We start from the raw sequence: 17851 nt of genomic DNA on the forward strand, positions 1-17851 counted from the left end.
CTGAACTGAGGAGTGTGCCATATACACTTTGGGCATTTTTCGACCTGTTGTGATTCATTTGCAGAGTTTGAAAAGCAAGTCAGGTTTTCCTTGGCACCTCTGTGATAGGTTTGGATGCCAGATTTTCCTTCTTGAACGGACTCTGCAGTCCAGGTTCAGAGGCTGTCCTGCATTGCTTGTTAGCCATAGCTCCCCTAGCCTACCTAGTTTTTGATAGCCCCTTGGGGATCTGGAGGGCCACAGGTTTCTCACCCCTGACACATGTTTCTTTCTTTCTTTTTTTTTTTTGAGACAGTCTCTTAAGCTGTCGCCCTGGGTAGAGTGCCATGGCATCACAGCTCAAACTCTTGGGCTTAAGTGATTCTCTTGCCTCAGCCTTCCAAGTAGCTGGGACTAGAGGTACCCGCCACAAAGCCTGGCTATTTTTGGTTGTAGTTGTCATTGTTGTTTGGTGGGCCAGGCTAGATTCGAACCTGCCAGCTCTGGTGTATGGTGGCTGGTGCCCTAGCCTCTGAGCTACAGGCACTGAGCCCCTGGCACGTACTTCTCGTCCAGGAGGGACTGCACTGTGGATCTAGGAGGGATGACAGAAGTTCTGAACCTTTGCATTCCTCATCATGGTTTCTTCTGGGTTTCAGCTGAAGAGAAGGCGCGGGAGGCGGAGGGCAAAGCTCGGACATTAGAACTGCGCCTAGGTGGAGACCTCACTCGGGACTCTAGGGTAAGGCCCTGGACAGGGCACAAGGTAGCTATACTCTAGCATTTCTAGCATTAGGAGCCCATGTCATGAAAACTTGGATAAATGAAACAAAACTTTTCTATTTATCACCAGTGAAGGTCAGTTTTTATAGAAGTAAATTGCCAGGTGTGGTTTTGCATCCATTTGAGTTAAAGTGAGAAGTTTTTTATGTAATGTTGTAATATTACCTGCTGTGGCCTAGAACTCATCCTCCTCTCACCACATGTTGACGTATGTGTCCAGGTGATGCTGCGACAGGTACAGAACACAGCTATCACCCTGCGCAGAGAAGCTGATGTCAAGAAGAGGATCAAGGAGGCCAAGCAGCGGTGAGCATCCGGCTTGTCCTTTGGCCTTATAAAATTGTGTGACTTGGGTGGTGCCTGTGGCTCAGTGAGTGGGGTGTTGGCCCCATATGCCGAGGGTGGTAAGTTCAAACCCAACCCTGGCCAAACTGCAACAATAAAAAAAAAATAATAATAATAAAATTGTGTGACTTCTGTATTGATTCTTGGTAGTTTGCTATCCTGTCACCAAAACTGCTTTGAAAAAGCCATTAATGTGACCCCAAATGCTTGTCAAATGCCTTTTGCAGAAAAGAAGTCTTAACCCTAAACTCTCAGCTCCTTCCCAAGTTAGGAAAAGGCAGAGCAGAGTGTGCACTTGAATTGGACACCAGGTCATCCTCACTGGCACTATCTCACTTTTTTCTCCCCTTTTTATTTCTTTTCATCCTTTTCTTTTCTTTCTTTCTTTTTTTTGAGACAGAGTCTCATGTCACCCTTGATAGAGTGCTGTGGTGTCACAACTCACAGCGCCCTCAAACACTTGGGCTTAAGCAATTCTCTTACCTCAGCCTCCCAAGCAGCTGGCCTATAGGCACCTGCCACAACACCCGGCTATTTTTTTTTTTTTTTTTTTTTGTAGTTTTTTAGCTGGCCCAGGCTGGGTTTGAATCCGCCACCCTCAGTGTATTTGGCTGGTGCCGTAACTGCTGTGCTACGGGCGCCAAGCCATCCTTTTCTTTCATTTAAAGGATATATAAAATGATCATATAGAATTTGAAAAATACAAAACATTTAAGAAATAAAAATACAAAATTCCATTATACGTCTATCACTTGATAACTATTAATTTTTTATTCCATATATATGGAAAACATATGTATGTTTTAATATTCATTTTCCCCTCACTGGTTATGGATGTAGAATAATGCTGTAGATAGAGTTTTGTATACATTTTTTTTTTAATCATAGAATGTGCATGTGTCTTAGGTTACTAAATTATCTTATCCCACCTACATGTCTGGAGCCTCTCAAGACTTTGGGGCTTGAATTACTGTTATGCCTCTTGTCCTTGCCGCAGGCATGTGTTTTGGGTTTTTCCTGTCTAAGTCAGTCTCCTGCTCATCCATCTGCTTTTCAGCTTTCAAGATTTTGTTGACATTACTCACATCATGGTGTCTTCTCTCACATCTTATTGTTCTTGTGAATTTTGGCTTTTTAAAAAAATAGTAATTTACTGTCCCCTTAGTGGAGTTTTGGGAGTGGTATGAAGGTAACCTTGCATTTATTCCACTGTTTATGTTTGCAGCAGCTTCACAGTAACTCATTAAAAATTCAGCCTCTCTCTGTTTTGTTCCTGAAAAGCTAAAGTCATGTGTTTTTATTTAGGGATGCATAGAGTCAGGGTACTGCAAGTATCCCTGTCAAGTCTAATAGAGGTTACACATTGAATACAGATGCAAATCTTTGTTCAACATGTCTCAAGTTTAAGCTTAAGAGCTTAAGGTTAACATAACTCATAGCCCCTGGTGTTTGTATGCTAATAGGTAGATCTGCTTGATTTTTTTTTTTCTTTTTGGTCTTAGAGCACTTAAAGAACCCAAGGAACTGAATTTCATTTTTGGGGTCAACATTGAACACCGGGACCTTGATGGCATGTTCATCTACAACTGTAGCCGTCTGATCAAGATGTATGAGAAAGTGGGTCCACAGCTGGAAGGCGGCATGTGAGTACCGCCCAAGGAGAGCTTTCTAGCCCAAGGTGGATAGCAGGAGGGTGGCCAGTGGGAGAATAGAGCTATGTTCTCTTTTTCCCTGCAGGGCCTGTGGTGGTGTTGTTGGGGTTGTTGATGTGCCCTATCTGGTTCTGGAGCCTACACACAACAAGCAGGACTTTGCTGATGCCAAGGAGTACCGACACCTACTGCGAGCTATGGGGGAGCACCTGGCGCAGTACTGGAAGGATATTGCTATTGGTAATGGGGCCAGGCTGCTGGGCCTCTGCTCTTTCTCTTCATCTGAATTTAGGAGAAGAGAAAGAGACTGGCTTGTAATGTGATGTGTGCGTGCTTGTCTTCCAGCCCAGCGGGGTATCATCAAGTTCTGGGATGAATTTGGCTACCTCTCTGCCAATTGGAACCAGCCCCCATCCAGTGAGCTGCGTTACAAACGCCGGAGAGCTATGGAAATCCCGACCACCATCCAGTGTGGTGAGTTGGGTAGTTGGAACCCTCCTCCTCACTCCTTTCTGTCACTCCATGACCTTCTTATCTTTACAACTCTATACTAGAGCCCCCTGACTCATGGACTTGTGGTCCCATTAGGAAGCCGAGTCTATTTGGTGATAGCTCTGTGAGCTCAATCTTGGGGTAGTTCCCAGTGTGATCTGTTCCTCCTGAATGAGGCAGAAGGTCATCTAACCTCTTAGGTCTCTCATGCTGCCACCAGGGTCACCAGGTTCAATTGGTTTGATACCATGTTTCTAGTATGAGCAGTTAACTGAGCCAGGATTCTGCTAGAGAGGGAGAGGGGCTGGGGGTGTAGAGCCATGATGCTATGTTTCCATCCTTATTAGAATCAGCATCCATGAGAAGAATTACTGTTTTCGTAAGGAGAGGCACCAGAGTGAAGATCTTTGTATTCAAAATCCAGGGAATCTTTGCCATGGGCCTGGCTGTGAAGAGCCTGGATCATAGATATCATTGGTGGAAGTGGCTGACATTGTGTTTTCTGTAGATCTGTGTCTGAAGTGGAGAACTCTCCCCTTCCAGCTGAGTTCTGTGGAAAAAGATTACCCTGACACTTGGGTTTGCTCCATGAATCCTGATCCTGAGCAGGACCGGTGAGCATGTTATCTAACAAGGGGGTTGCATGTACATCTATCTCCTGCCCTCACTGTTTTCTCTACTCTTGGTGTACATGACTTACTATGCTTCTTGAGGTCAATGGCATGTCCTTAACCTCTCCTGTCTTGCTGTACATAGTAAGTGCTCAATAAATAAGTAGAGATGTTTATATAATAGGTGTCTGTGTTTCATATTAATTCCGTGCACTGGAATATCTGAGGTGGTTGCATGTGGGACAGACAGATGAGTTCGCTGAGGAGGAAAGTCCCTGCTCTACATGGAGCCCTGTTTTGCCACAGGCTCCCTAGCAGCTTCTCTCTACAGGTGTGAGGCTTCTGAACAGAAGCAGAAGGTTCCCCTGGGAACATTCAAAAAAGACTCAAAAACACAAGAAGAGAAGCAGAAACAGCTGACCGAGAAAATTCGCCAGCAGCAGGAGAAGCTGGAGGCCCTTCAGGTACATGGGTTATGGGCAGTGGCAAAGCCAGCCTGTGTTAGGGCCAAAACTTCAGTGATTTCCCTGTTCTGTCAAGCTCAGTTTCACCCTTCATTCACCCACTAGTGCTTGCTCCAATCCCATCCTTTAGGTCTAGGCACTCTGGTTTTCAACTACAGTAGCTTATTCTTTCAAAAAAAGTTTTCTTTATGTATTTGGAAGTGGTTCAGTTCATACAGAACGTATAAAAACTGTTGAAAATAAAAATCTGAGAGGTAACACATCCTTCCAACTTGTCATAAATACCTACACGTAATACACATACATTTTTAATAGAAACGTGGAGATCATGTCATACGTGTATTTTTGATACTCACTTTTCTTTCAGTATGTAATTTTCTTCATAATTGTCTAGACGTGAAATTGAAAGAGTAAAAAGGGTTTGCATCATTCTGTGACCTTTTTACAACTATTCTCAAACCATCCTCCAGAAGATGTATTATTTTCTGTTCTTTACCAGCAGTATATGAGAATATTATTTTTCAGTGTTTTTACAAATTTGATTGGCAAAGATACGCATCTTTTAATTTTAATTTCTTTCACACTTTTAAGACAGGACAATTTTTCATATATCCACTTTATGTTTTTTTTAGAATTGGTTATCCACTTATGTTTTTATTTTTTTCTTTAATCAATTTGTCTACTTTTTCTAGATTTGCCTATGTTATCAACCCTTTATTATATATTTAATACAAAACTATTTCCCTTTCTGGCTTCTCTGTCTGTGCTGATGTGGTCTCACTGACCTGTGATGTCTTATGTGTGCCTGCCTGGCCCTCCCTCATCCAAGTTCCTCTCATCCATCAGGCCTTTTTTGTTTTTTTTTTCCAATGATACTTTTTCTCAGCCTCTTAGTTGCCAGATTAATAACACAGTAGCCTGTAATTTTTGGATAGGATAGTGTTTATGCATCGTTGTCTCCCCATTGAGAATGGGAGACTTCTAAGAGTAGGACTGTGGCCCATTTTATTTGCCCACTGTCCCAGAGGCTGAAATGGGGATCCAAAAAGTTTGTTTGACTGTACCAAGATATGCAAACAACTTTATCATCATTTTTGCCCTCTAGAAAACCACACCTATACGCTCCCAAGCTGACCTGAAGAAATTGCCCTTGGACGTGACCACCAGACCTTCCACTGAGGTGAAGCCCAGGGGGAATGGGAGGGGCTTTTCTCCAAGACATCTCATGCTGAGATTCGTGTTCTCACTCTCTGTGGGCCTTTTTTAGGAACCTGCACGTAGACCTCAGCGTCCTCGGTCGCCCCCTTTACCAGCTGTGATTAGGAATGCCCCGAGCAGACCCCCTTCCATGCAAGCTCCCAGACCAGCCAGCCAGCCTCGAAAGGCTCATGTTATCAGCAGCACCCTAAAGCCCCCTGCCTTGGCAGCCCGGGAAGAGGCTGGTACATCAAGACTGTTCCAGCCACCTGAGGCACCCCGAAAGCCTGTGAACATACCAGTCAAGACTGCTCCCCGGCCTACCCCTCCGATACAGCCACTGTCACCATCTCCATTGCCTAATTCTAAGAGCAGCCGAGAAGTTCCTGCCTCTAAAGTCATCAAGACTCCAGTGCTCAAGAAGCCAGAACCACCCACTAAACTCCCCCCAGTGAGATGCTTTTCCTTCTCAGGCTCCCAGCCCATTAGTGGCATAGGAATGGAATCATTCAGTGCCAGTACTGTACTGGGGAGCTTGGGACGATGACCAGATGTAAAGCTTTTCTGCTGCCCTGAGGAGTGGAAACCTAGATAGCTGAAGGGACTTGGTCAGGGGCACAGAGCAAGTTGGTTCCTTATCCAGGGAGCTCTTCACTGCTCCTTCTGAGTTTTGGTCTACACAGACTTGAGTCATCTCCACTAGCTTTTCACAGTGTGGGCATAGGTCAGTAACCTGGTAACAAGACAGCCTAGATGGACTATAGCAGTGGTTAGTGTGTCTCAGGGCAGGCTAACATGGGGTGAGGCTTCCTCCATGACAGTTTTGAGCAAAGGTCCTCATGGTACAGGGGTCAGGAGGTTGCTTGTGTACCTACCTAGTTATGTCTGGTGAGGACTGAGGATAGTACAAGTCCCTCTCTAAATAGCTGCTTTAGGCCAGATGAAATCTTCCTGCTCCTTGAGTGCTGAACAGAGCCCCTCTCATTCCCACTCTCCTCTTGCTGTAGGCTACCCCTGGTCGAAAGCGAAGTCTTGGGGTCTCCGATGAGGAAGAAGCAGAGGAAGAGACTGAGAGGAGGAAGGAGAAGTGTAAGCGGAGCAAATTTGCTGTGAAGGAGGAAAAAAAAGACTTGAATGAGGTAGGCGGTTGAGGTGAGGTTCCTAGAGTCTCCCGAGGCCTTTGCCATGCACCAGTAGTCCTCAACAATTCTATTTGTGATCGTGACATGAGCCTTCCAGAAGTCTCAAAGATTCTCAAGGATTCTCATTCATATAGATGACTAGAAACATGGTGCCCAGTAGGATCTTGAGTTGAGACTAGCTTCTGGATCTAATCACAGGCCTGAAGTCACAGTGATGCACCTGGGGGGATGGGTTGGAAACATTTTGCTTCCCTGTGTCTGTCCTTTGGCTGCTATCTTGTTTATACGTATAAAGGTTTACTGTACCTTGGTCAGTGATTTTTTTTTTTTTTTAATTAATTTAGTTTTTGAGACAGTCTTCTTACTCTGCCGCCCCAGTTATAGTGCAGTGGCAACATCGTAGCTCATTGCTCACAGCAACCTCTAATTCCAGAGCTCAAGCAATCCTTCTGCCTCAGCCTCCCAAACATGCGTCCACCACAGTGCCTGGCTAATTTGTCTATTTTTAATAGAGACGGGGTCTCACTCTTGCTCCAGCTAGTTTTGAACTCCTGAGCTCAAGCAGTCCTCCCACCTGGGCTTCCCAGCGTGGTAGGATTATAGGCATAAGCCACCGTGGCTGGCCTTGGATGGTGACTTTAGAGTGTGGCTCTTAGTGCAGCGTGGTGATTTAAACTGCAGCATAGGAATATGTGAAGATTACAGCTGATAACCTTGGGTGGCCAGTGGCATAGAAATCTGCTTCTCATGGTGCCTTGGGATACTTCTGATGGACTCTTCTCCTTACAGCTCTCAGACAGTGCTGGGGAAGAGGATTCAGCTGAGCTCAAGATGGCTCAGAAGGGTGAGTCTGGGGAAGGTACCCAACAGCCCTCTGGTGGAAGAGCAAGGCAAACGTGAAAACCATTACACTATGGAAACACTTCTGGAGGGGAAGTGGAGATCCTCACCAGCCATAGTTTAATCTCCAAGGTTTGAGGAGTCTGCTAAACCTAATCCCAAATAGAATTCTGAAGATAGCTTCCCCCTGTGGTTATTTGGAACACTAATTCCTTGGTGTTCACACTGGCAGGCACTTCTCCTGCTCTTTGGCACCCTTAGTGACATGGGGCTGTGCCCCATGTCCCTGATATAGTGGGGACAAGCACCTAGATAGTTCTCACCTTTTAAACCCTTGGGGATGGGACTACCTTTCTCAAGGCAGCCCTGGCTGAGTAAAGGTCTCTGGTTTTCTCACTCACAACCTCTGTCCAAATTCTCAGATAAAGGGCTGCACGTGGAGGTGCGTGTGAACAGGGAGTGGTACACAGGCCGTGTTACCGCTGTGGAGGTGAGCAAGAATGTGGTGCGATGGAAGGTGAAATTTGACTACGTGCCCACCGACACGACACCGAGAGACCGCTGGTAATGTCCCCATTGAGGAAGAGCAATAGTTCTCAGGAGGATTTCTCAGTCCCCCTGCCCGTCCTGGGAGCCTGGAATACTTGTAGATGTGACACAATCCTTGTGTGTCTTCTGTAGGGTGGAGAAAGGCAGTGAAGATGTGCGACTGATGAAGCCCCCTTCTCCAGAGTATCAAAGCCCTGACACACAACAGGAAGGTGGGGAGGAGGAGGAGACCAGGATGGCCCAGCAGACTGTAGCTATGGTGGAGCCCTGCACTTCTGAGTGCATTGGCATTGAGCCCGACACCACTGCCCCAAACACCAGCCATGAGACCATTGACCTGCTTGTCCAGATCCTCCGGTTTGTGTGTTTTCTGTCTTACTGCTCCAGGGCCAGCAGCAGCTTTCCAACCCACCCTATGTTTTCCTGATTTCCTGTCTCTACCTTCTTTCTTGCTTAGGAATTGTTTACGGTACTTCCTGCCTCCAAGTTTCCCCATCTCGAAGAAGGAGCTGAGCGTTATGAATTCGGATGAGCTGATATCTTTTCCTCTGGTGAGTCTTGCCTGACTTTTGATTTCATACCATTCATCTCTTGCACCGCCATGCTTGTGATTTTGTTGTGCTTATTGTGATTGCCAGCTTTAAGCCTCGTATCCCACCTCAGCCAGCCTTTTTTTTTCAGCAGAAAAGAAGAGGAGACTTTATGTTGTAGAGAAAAAGTGGCTTAGCTGGATATGAGTCTGATATGTAGAAAGCCAACCCACCCCTATCATAGGTGCTAGGAGATGAGTCCTTCCTCAGGAGTCCTGGTTCTACGTTTTTTGACAAGTACATCTCTTTTTCTCTCTCTCAGCAGAGGGAGTAAACATTTTCCCCAGGCAGTGGTCAAGCGCTTAAGCTCAAAGTGCCTAAAACTTGACTCTGGGAGGGAACTATAGAGAAGTTCTTGATGTGTGGAGATACGCATTGGGACTTGTTTAACCCAGCAAGTGTTAATGTGGCACTTCTCATGGTAAGCAGCAGAAGAGAGTTCTATCTCCAAGTGACTTAAGATTCAGTTGAACCTGAGTAGCTAGTAGACCAGGTAGCTAGTTGGCCATGAGGCCAGGAGCAGTAAGTGCTGTGAAAGGGGATAGGAGGGCCTTGGCAGCTTGGGGCAAGTGGAGAGAGCAAGTCATTCTGAAGATAATGTGTTTTGGTCAAGTTGAGGCAGGTACTTTAGTGAGTAAAGGTTCTGGGGGTGATAGGGCAGGGGTTGGCGCTGCAGGCATGTGGTGAATATTTAGGGATCTAATGTGTCTTGAATACCTGGTCTGATATTTATATTGGTTTAAACTCTATAGGAAAGGGAGGGCCTAAGAAAGTTTTGAGCCGAAGATACTGTGAAGTCATTGGGAGATGATATCACTTTTGTGGGCTGTACAGTCTCTGGCAACCACCAACTCTGCCATTATAGCATGAAAGTAGCTACAGACGATACATAACGAAATGGACTTGACTATGTTGCAGTAAAGCTTTATTTCCAAAAATAGGCAGCCAGGTGGCTTTGGCTCAGAGCCCTAAGAAGGTAATTTTAGTGGCAGCATGTTTGGGTAGGATGGGTGGATGGGAGATGTAGGAGCAAGGAGGCTGGTCCTATTATAAGGAGGTCAAGGGTGAGGGGACAGGACCAGGAGCCAGAGTGGTGGGAGTGACTTGGAGGGTAAAAGGGCTGTGTCAGGTTATTGACAGACGGACTGGTTATTGACTGTGGGCAAGTGATGAGGAGGAGGCAGAAACCACATGCTTTCCTGTGGGAATTGGTGGTTGATGGCAAAGCTACTATTATCACTGAGCAAACTGAGTGAGTGCAAGGCGGGTGATGAGGAGAGCTAGAGCTCTGTGTGGCTCTGCAAGTGGCAGCACTTGGTTTCTGGTAATGTGCTCTGGGCAGGTGGAGACTGGGGCCTAGCAATGGGAAGGAGGAAGCCTAGGCTGGGGATGGGGATCTGGGAATTGTCCACGTCAAGTGGGATTTTTTTTATATGCTAGGAAGAGCTAAGTTTTCTAGGGAAGAGTTTCTAGAGAAGAGGACAAAAGCAGAGATTGCAGGATTAGTTTGTTCAAGATGTTAGGTCCTCAAGTGGCACCCATGTACTGGATAAAGTTTGCCAGAGAAAAAAACATGGGTTTTTTTTTCTTATCTCTCTTTGTTTTTTTTGCAGTTTTTGGCTAGGGCTGGGTTTGAACCCACTACCTCCAGTATATGGGGCCGGCGCCCTACTCCTTTGAGCCACAGGCACCACCCCTCATCTCTACTTTTTAAATACTGAAATGAGGCTAGGAGCTGAAGAAACTAAGATTCAGAGAGGTAGAGAATCTGTTGGTCAGGGACAGAGCTTAGATTTGAACCTAGTTTCTTCTTAGGAAAAGGATCTTCCTCTTCTCACAGTGCTCTCTATGAGATAATAGGGGATGGTGGAAGGTGGATGCTAGACCTCCCCATGGCTTTTTTCACAGAAAGCTCCACAATTCCAATGAAACTTTTGCCCTTGTTTAGGCTGTTGGCATGCTTTGAGAATCCCAGGAAGAACAAACAGCTGATAGGACGGCTAGGTCTTCCTGGCATCTCCTTGCCAGCCAGATTTGCTGCTTTTGGCTTAAAGTTGTTGCCAATCTCAGAGCAAAGCCTGGGTACAGCAGGATCTCTGAGTGGGCTGGATTGCTTGGCCTAAAACAGCATGAGTGTCTGAGTCTAAAAATAATATATTAGCTCATTTTTTACAAGATATCGAATTTATTCTCCTAATTGTAATGTCTAAAATCACTATTTTTTTTAGCATCAAGGACATGAAAAAGTCTTAATGTTCATTGTTTTCTTGTCAGTCTGTAAATGATCATTCTTTATCCCATCATAGCAGATTCCAATTTCTGGAAAACCTTAGGGGCCCTGTAAATATTAGATTGACATATTTTAAAAAACTAATGTTAACTGCAAGTAAATCTATAATTACCTCAAAATAAAAATTAAAAAAAAAATCAGAAACCACGGTTACCTTCAGAACGTGTTGTTTAATGAATTTTAATACTTTGGAGCCTGCTCAAACATTTTATTTTGTGCTGCTAAGGCAAAGCTATTTTTTATGCAGAACTAGAAGTTTCTCTTGATATCTTGGTTGACTAGGATAATGTTCTAGATTGTAAGGTGACAACCTGCAGTGGGCAGCCAGTGCTGCTTGGGGCTTTGTATTCATCATAGTGGCTGCATCATTCTCATTGGTGATTTGTAAATCTTGTTACAAATTTGAACTCAAAATAAATTTAACCTAAAGAGATAGTTTTTTACACTGTGACTTACATTGCATTTGAAATGAGTATCTGTTACATTTAAAAAATTTGAGGCCAGGTGTGATGGCTCAGGTCTGTAATCATAGCACTATGGAGGCCCAAGGTGGGAGGACTGCTTGAGCTCAGGAGTTTGATACCAGCCTGAGCAAAAGCGAGACTCATCCTTTTTTGTTACCTAGAATATTATGAATCACCCCTCTGGTGTACTCAACGGCTTGTCTGCCAGAGCACCTTGCTGAACACTTTACCTGTGTGATCTCTTTGTCTTCCCTGTGGTAGCCCCATGAGATAGGTATAAGATCTCTTGAGACAGCTCGCCCCTCGTATCTGGGTTGTTTCTTCAAACCAAGCATCCTTGTGTGGAGCTGACTGGGGACAGCATGCCTATCTAGAAGGTCCTCGGAGACTCATGTGAACTTATGCAGTTGCCCTCTGGCTTCCCTCTTGACAGAAAGAGTACTTCAAGCAGTATGAAGTGGGGCTGCAGAATCTCTGCCATTCCTACCAAAGCCGTGCCGACTCACGGGCCAAGGCTTCTGAGGAAAGCCTGCGCACCTCCGAGAGGAAGCTGCGTGAGACAGAGGAGAAGCTACAGAGACTGAGGACCAACATCGTGGCACTCCTGCAAAAGGTGCAGGAGGTGAGCTAGGGAGTCCTCTCACCACGGCTCGACCACCCGGTCTGTCGGAGAGGGTCTGAGCACCTCCTCTTCCCTTCCCACGTGAATCCATCCATTCATGGGAATAGGTGGTTTCAATCCTGGCTGCACAGCACCCTGACCAGGAGGGCTTGTAGTGGTGTGGCTGCTGACCTCAGACCAGCCAGACCCACACAACTAAACTTTACCCCCTGTTTAGACATTCTGATGTACAGGTTGGTTTGAGAATCCTCCAAACCGTACAAACAAGGAAGTTCTTGCTCTTCAGATGATATCCAGATGGGATTGGGTAACCTGAAAGTAGAGAGTAGTGCGACTTAGGGTGTCAGTTCTTTATCCAGGCAGCAAGCACAGGAGCCTGCTCTCTGTCTGACGTGTGGACTGAGTGAACAAGACAGGCCAGAGGAGGTTCTTGCTGGCACAGTGTGACTGTGTGGTGAAGGAGACTGATGGTGGGAAATGCTGTGAAGTAAATGAGTTACAGTAAATGGGGGGAGGCCACATAACTAGTGTTCAGGAGTAGTCTCTTGAAGCTAAGTATTTGAGCTGGGACTGGAAGCCGATCATGTAAAGAGGGAATCACGAGTGTTCCCACGAGGGAAGAAGATGACATGAGATCTGACTGGAGATTTATGGGTGTATAAGCTGAGACAGGCTCTGTACGAGGTGGGATTTGGTCCTGACAGCAGGGAAATGTTAGGAGGGGAGGAGGTTAGAACCAGGCCTCCTGTGAGGAGGCTCCCACAGTTGCCTTGGTGGACTGGATGTTGGGTGGTGACAACGAGAAGTGGAGAAGCAGACACATTTGTGATCTTTGAGGAAACACACTTCTAAGGAAAACCATTCTAACTTGGGGTGGAGGTAGGGTAGGGGTAAGAAATCTGGGTTATCCTCTGTGCGCAGTAGAATGATTAAGAGGGGAGAATGATCAAGATGGGACAGAGGTCTGACAGGGTGGAGGAGGAGGCAGAGGGGACTCTTGAGCTCAGCCCCTAGAGGTAGGAAAAGGGTGGAGAGGGGAGTCCCCCTCAACCCCCCTTCTGGCTAATCCCTGCCTCTTTATTTCAGGACATAGACATCAACACAGATGATGAGCTGGATGCCTACATTGAGGACCTCATCACCAAGGGGGACTGAGCACAGGAGCTGGAGGTCAGCTCCCTCGTTGCCCACCTGCCTTTCAACTCAGCAGCTTTGGGGTTGGGGATTTATTCGTGGGTTGGTGGACTTATCTTGGTTTGATTCATATGGGACATTGGGACATTTGTGCTTTTGGAGGGAAAGATTTTCTGATTCTTTGAATCTTCCTCCCTAAGTTTATAAATATTTATTTTTTAAAAGAAGATGCTGTGCCTGTGAGACTGTAACTTTTTTTTTTTTTTTTTTTTTTTTTGGTGACTCTTGGGCAAAGGACAGAGAATCTTTCCATTTTGCCACCCTGGTGCCACTTTATTAGCCCTTGGCTCCTTATGATAGTGGTGAGTCCAGTGCCATCTTGAAGTTGGAGAGGCTTCAGGGGCAAGGATGGTTTCTCTCCTAGATGATGGACAACATGGGGATCTGAGGGATGGAGGGGAAGAGAGACAATCTCCCAGAGTGGTGGTCCTCCTGAGGGCTCAGATTCAAGGGGACCCACTGAGGGCTTTGTGTCAGAGGAGCTTCCACATTGGAGGGGCTCTTTTTGCAGCTTCCCATCTCAGGCAAGGGATATCAGTGTCTGAAGTTATCGGACAATGCATGTGGCATTGTTTGGACGGCTTGGGGGAGAAAGATCCTCCCAGTCCATCCTCCTCATCCACTACTCAAGTTCTCTCTGAAGGAGTGATATCCTTGGCTAACTATGCACGGTGAGGTTTCCTGTCTCAAGTCCAGGTTGAGGCATAGCTCACCTGGGGAGCACCCAAAATGTTGCAACTCTATAGGATTCCTTAGGGAAGGAGCTTATTTGTGAAAGTGCTCCTGGTGCTGAACTGGAGGAGGCCTTCATCTGTGGTACTGTAGCTTCAGGTGGTGCCAGTTGATCTGGAGAACCTGCTGCTGATTTTTCTACTTCCATCTCTCTGGCCCAACTGGCCCAAAGTCTCTGCTCTGGGGCAGACAGGAGGAAGAGAACAGTCAGGTCCCCCACTGGCTGCAGGGACTCCAGAGGCAGCTCTGCAGGAAGCACATCATGCCTTTGCTCCCTGTCCCATCACAGCCCCAGAATCTGTCCCTCAAACAATTTCTCAGGGTCAAAGACAAAGGCATGGGTTTCTGAGTTTTTTCTTTAATGCCCATTGGAAGAATTCTGATTTAGTTTTCCCCAACCCTCTTCCATTTGGAGCCTCTGGGTTCTCTGAAGGCACATGAACTAAAACCATGTATTGCTGATCTGTAATTCAAACCTCTTGGGTGATGGTGCCAGCATCTGGCTAACCCAGGTGAGCAGTGACCACCCTGCTGCTCTGTGAGGTCTGTGGACAACCAGGAACAGCGGGGGTGGGGGGGTTGGGGGAGAACAGGCCACACTGGACTCAGAAGTCCCCACCTGTATAGTTGGCCCAATGTGCCTGTGACTGGTGGGTTTTAGGATTCTCCAAACTCTATCTCTGGAAGGAGGGGTGTTGGAGGGAATAGTGTTGAAAGAGTCCCTGGCCTCTTCCTGTGGAAGATTCTCTAAGAGTTAGGGTTTCTTGAGCTAGTGATTCCCCTCCCACCCAGTGTTCTCTATATCTCTATGTTCAGCCGAGGAAGCATGTGGTCCATTTTTATCCCCAAACCTGTTTTTTTTTTTTTTTTTGGCCGGGGACAGGTTTGAACCTGCCACCTCCAGCATATGGGACCGGCGCCCTACTCCTTGAGGCACAGGCGCCACCCAACCCAAACCTGTTTTAAAGTCAAGTTGGTTATGCATTTTCACCAGAGGGTGATACTCAAGTTTTTAATTTACACACATGTAATCAAAATGCAATACTATAAACTTCTACTGGTGAGACATGAACTCAAGTCTGTTTTCTTAGTAAAATCCAGCACCTTCTTCCTGTTTATTCTTTCTACTATTGTGGCTTTAAACTGTCTTTGAGATCTTCCTTCTGTACCATCTTCATTGTTTTCTCTTTACCCTTCTTAACGCCCACAAAACCACAATTTCTTAAATGTTTTAGCTTCAACTTCTGGATGTTCCCACTTTGCTAGGTTAATCCAACCACAGCTTTGCTGTTTCCCAGGCAGAGATACTGCCATTCTGGAAGAGAAGGTAAAATGCAGCGCCTCCCCATCCCCACCCCTCCCCTTCCTGAGAAAGTCAAGCACCAAGGACAGCTCATCAGCTTGGAACTGTTTGACAACTTGAGGAAGAGGGTCTGGCTGGGAAGGTCCTTGGTACAACCCTGCAAGAAAGTGAGGCCAGCCACCTGGTTTTTTAAGGAGGAGAGGGATGGGGACTTTCTTGAGCATGTGTTTTTGTTTTTGTAAGTGACACAGGCATAGGTAAACATTCAAACAGTGTAAAAAGGCTGGACTGTGAACTTGTTCCCTCCCACCCAATACCTTAATTCTCCTTGGAGACAGTGTATCTGTCCTGAGTGCCTGCAAATTTCTACCTGTTTCCCCTTAATGTGGCTTGGAACATGTGTCAGAATACCCATACAGGTCTACTTTATTCTTAACCAGAGCATTTCATCTTAACAGTCTCCTACTTACATTTTGGTTGTTTCTAATGTTTATAAAAATACCATGATGTGTCCTTTACTCATTAACTTTGATCAGTATAGGGTAAATTAAAAAAAGGGAGATGGCTGTGTCAGACAATGGGTGCGTTAAAAATTCTAAGATAGGGTGGCGCCTGTGGCTCAGTGAGTAGGGCGCCGGCCCCATATACCGAGGGTGGCGGGTTCAAGCCCAGCTCCGGCCAAACTGCAACAAAAAAATAGCCGGGCGTTGTGGTGGGCGCCTGTAGTCCCAGCTGCTCGGGAGGCTGAGGCGAGAGAATCGCATAAGCCCAAGAGCTGGAGGTTGCTGTGAGCCGTGTGACGCCACGGCACTCTACCCCAGGGCGGTACAGTGAGACTCTGTCTCTACAAAAAAAAAAAAAAAATTCTAAGATAAATTCCCACACTGCCTTCCAGAAAAGACTTCCAATTTCTGGGCGGCGCCTATGGCTCAGAGGTGTAGGGCGCTGGCCCCATATGCCAGAGGTGGTGGGTTCAAACCCAGGCCTGGCCAAAAAACTGCAAAAAAAAAAAAAAAAAAAGACTTCCAATTTCAACTCCTACAAGCAGCATCCCTCTCCGCACACTTGCCAGTATGTAGTCATGTATTTTAACTGTTTACTAATCTGAAAGGTGAAAAGTGACAGGATTTTGAGTTAGTTTGAATTAAGCAAGATTGAGCATCTTGGCTAGTGGCGTTTTTTTCCCGGTACAAGGCGATAGTTCTGAATCTTGGGTTAGGAAAGGTTTGTAAGTCAGATGAAAAGTGGCAAAGCCCTGAGGAAAATATCCATCTTACAGGACCCCTCAGCCCCTAAGTCCTAGGTATTTAAAATTAACCCTACTTTAGGATAAATGTTGTCCAGGTCAGGACAAGGGTCGTGACATTTTTGTTCAGTAAAAGAAGGTTTGGGTTCATAAAAGGCTGAGAAATCCTTCTGATTCTTTCTATAATATATACCCTAAAGCACTGAGTGACAGTGCTTTTTGTCTTACAGGTTTCTGTCTTGTTGGGTCCAGGTCCTCGAATCCATGTGCTTTCAGATTCATGGTTCAAGCAGTGTTGGCCAAGAGTGTGCAGCTCTGAGGACCAATAAGTCTTAAACCTGATGTAGCTTCAAACTTTTCTTTGCCATTTACAGAGAACTCAAGGCTTGGCCTGAGTGGGCTACATGTCTTCCATTGACTACATGTCTTCATTGGAAGGTGGTTCTGTACCTAAGCCAGGTTTTAAGGGACCTACCGAGGGTTGCTAGGGGCCTAAAGCCGCCTCAGAATTCCAGAGGAGGGTTCTGGCCTTGTTGGAGATGGAAAGTCTGAGGCTGCTTTTCACAGAACCACATTGTTCTCTGTTCTCAGAGCAGGTGAACGGCCAGCTTGGCCATGGAAGCAGAGGTCCAAAAATAAAAACTTGTCTTCTCTGCTGCCAGTTTGAGGCCTCAGACTTTATAAAGTTCTTGGCATTGCTGGAGGCATCCTCTCCATAGTGGACAAGGTTGTGCAAGGGAAGGGCCTAGCAAGACACTACTCACTTGGAAAACAAGCCATGATGTCGCCAGGCCTGTTGTTGAGTCTGGTCATTTTCACCCAGTAACTTGCAATGTGTCAGGCCTTCAGCATTTCTGCTGGTGAAGTCTAGCAGAAATTTCCTTTCCTCTTCCATCTCAGAAGATCACTTCCCATTCTAGTATGGGTTAATGGTAGAGGTTTTCCAGCTTATTTAGCTACAAGACCAGTTAACTACCCAAAATTTATCCAGAAGCCCATATAGAAAGCACTGGAGCTGCTCTAGTTGAAGTTGGGACCAAGTTCTGGAGCCCCTTGCTGTCCTGACCCCCAATCTTTGCTCCCAAGATTCTCTGGACACCACTTGCTACCTGTAGACCTTCGGCTGCTTATTCAGCAACCCATGTGGGGGTGATGTGCTTACCTGTGGTCATCTAGCCATTTGGCCAGTTTCAGTGCCCACCCCTGAGGGAGGGCCGGGTTTTCCATCAGGCCTGCACTATAGGTGCCCCAGCTACTTACAGGTGTTGTGGCATCTCAACAGCTCCAGCCAAGACCTGGTGGGGGAGCTCATACCACTGGGGCAAACTTGGACCAGTGCAAGGGAGAGGATCCCAC

At 46.3% G+C, this 17851-nt stretch overlaps 1 protein-coding gene and 1 pseudogene across 5 annotated transcripts in view; one reads left to right on the top strand and one right to left on the bottom strand.

Annotated features, from left to right (window-relative positions):
* Positions 1-13381, top strand: part of MORC2 (MORC family CW-type zinc finger 2) — a 41819-nt gene extending 28438 nt beyond the window's left edge. For 4 of the 5 annotated variants that reach the window (XM_053586880.1, XM_053586876.1, XM_053586878.1 and 1 more), the window contains 16 exons: positions 639-721; positions 983-1068; positions 2610-2750; positions 2845-2999; positions 3105-3233; positions 3760-3865; positions 4194-4326; positions 5432-5506; positions 5594-5974; positions 6531-6662; positions 7455-7509; positions 7928-8069; positions 8187-8411; positions 8512-8605; positions 11832-12020; positions 13107-13381. In XM_053586880.1, coding sequence (XP_053442855.1) covers positions 639-721; positions 983-1068; positions 2610-2750; positions 2845-2999; positions 3105-3233; positions 3760-3865; positions 4194-4326; positions 5432-5506; positions 5594-5974; positions 6531-6662; positions 7455-7509; positions 7928-8069; positions 8187-8411; positions 8512-8605; positions 11832-12020; positions 13107-13175 — 2195 coding nt within the window. In that variant the 3' untranslated portion in view covers positions 13176-13381. The remainder of the gene's footprint in view (positions 1-638; positions 722-982; positions 1069-2609; positions 2751-2844; positions 3000-3104; positions 3234-3759; positions 3866-4193; positions 4327-5431; positions 5507-5593; positions 5975-6530; positions 6663-7454; positions 7510-7927; positions 8070-8186; positions 8412-8511; positions 8606-11831; positions 12021-13106) is intronic. The other variant, XM_053586877.1, reaches the window with a different exon arrangement.
* A 151-nt stretch (positions 13382-13532) lies between these two features.
* Positions 13533-16777, bottom strand: LOC128584473 (uncharacterized; annotated as a pseudogene).
* Positions 16778-17851: the final 1074 nt, after the last annotated feature.

This window comes from Nycticebus coucang, chromosome 4 (genome assembly GCF_027406575.1).
Source record: "Nycticebus coucang isolate mNycCou1 chromosome 4, mNycCou1.pri, whole genome shotgun sequence".
NCBI classification, from domain to species: Eukaryota; Metazoa; Chordata; class Mammalia; order Primates; family Lorisidae; genus Nycticebus; species Nycticebus coucang.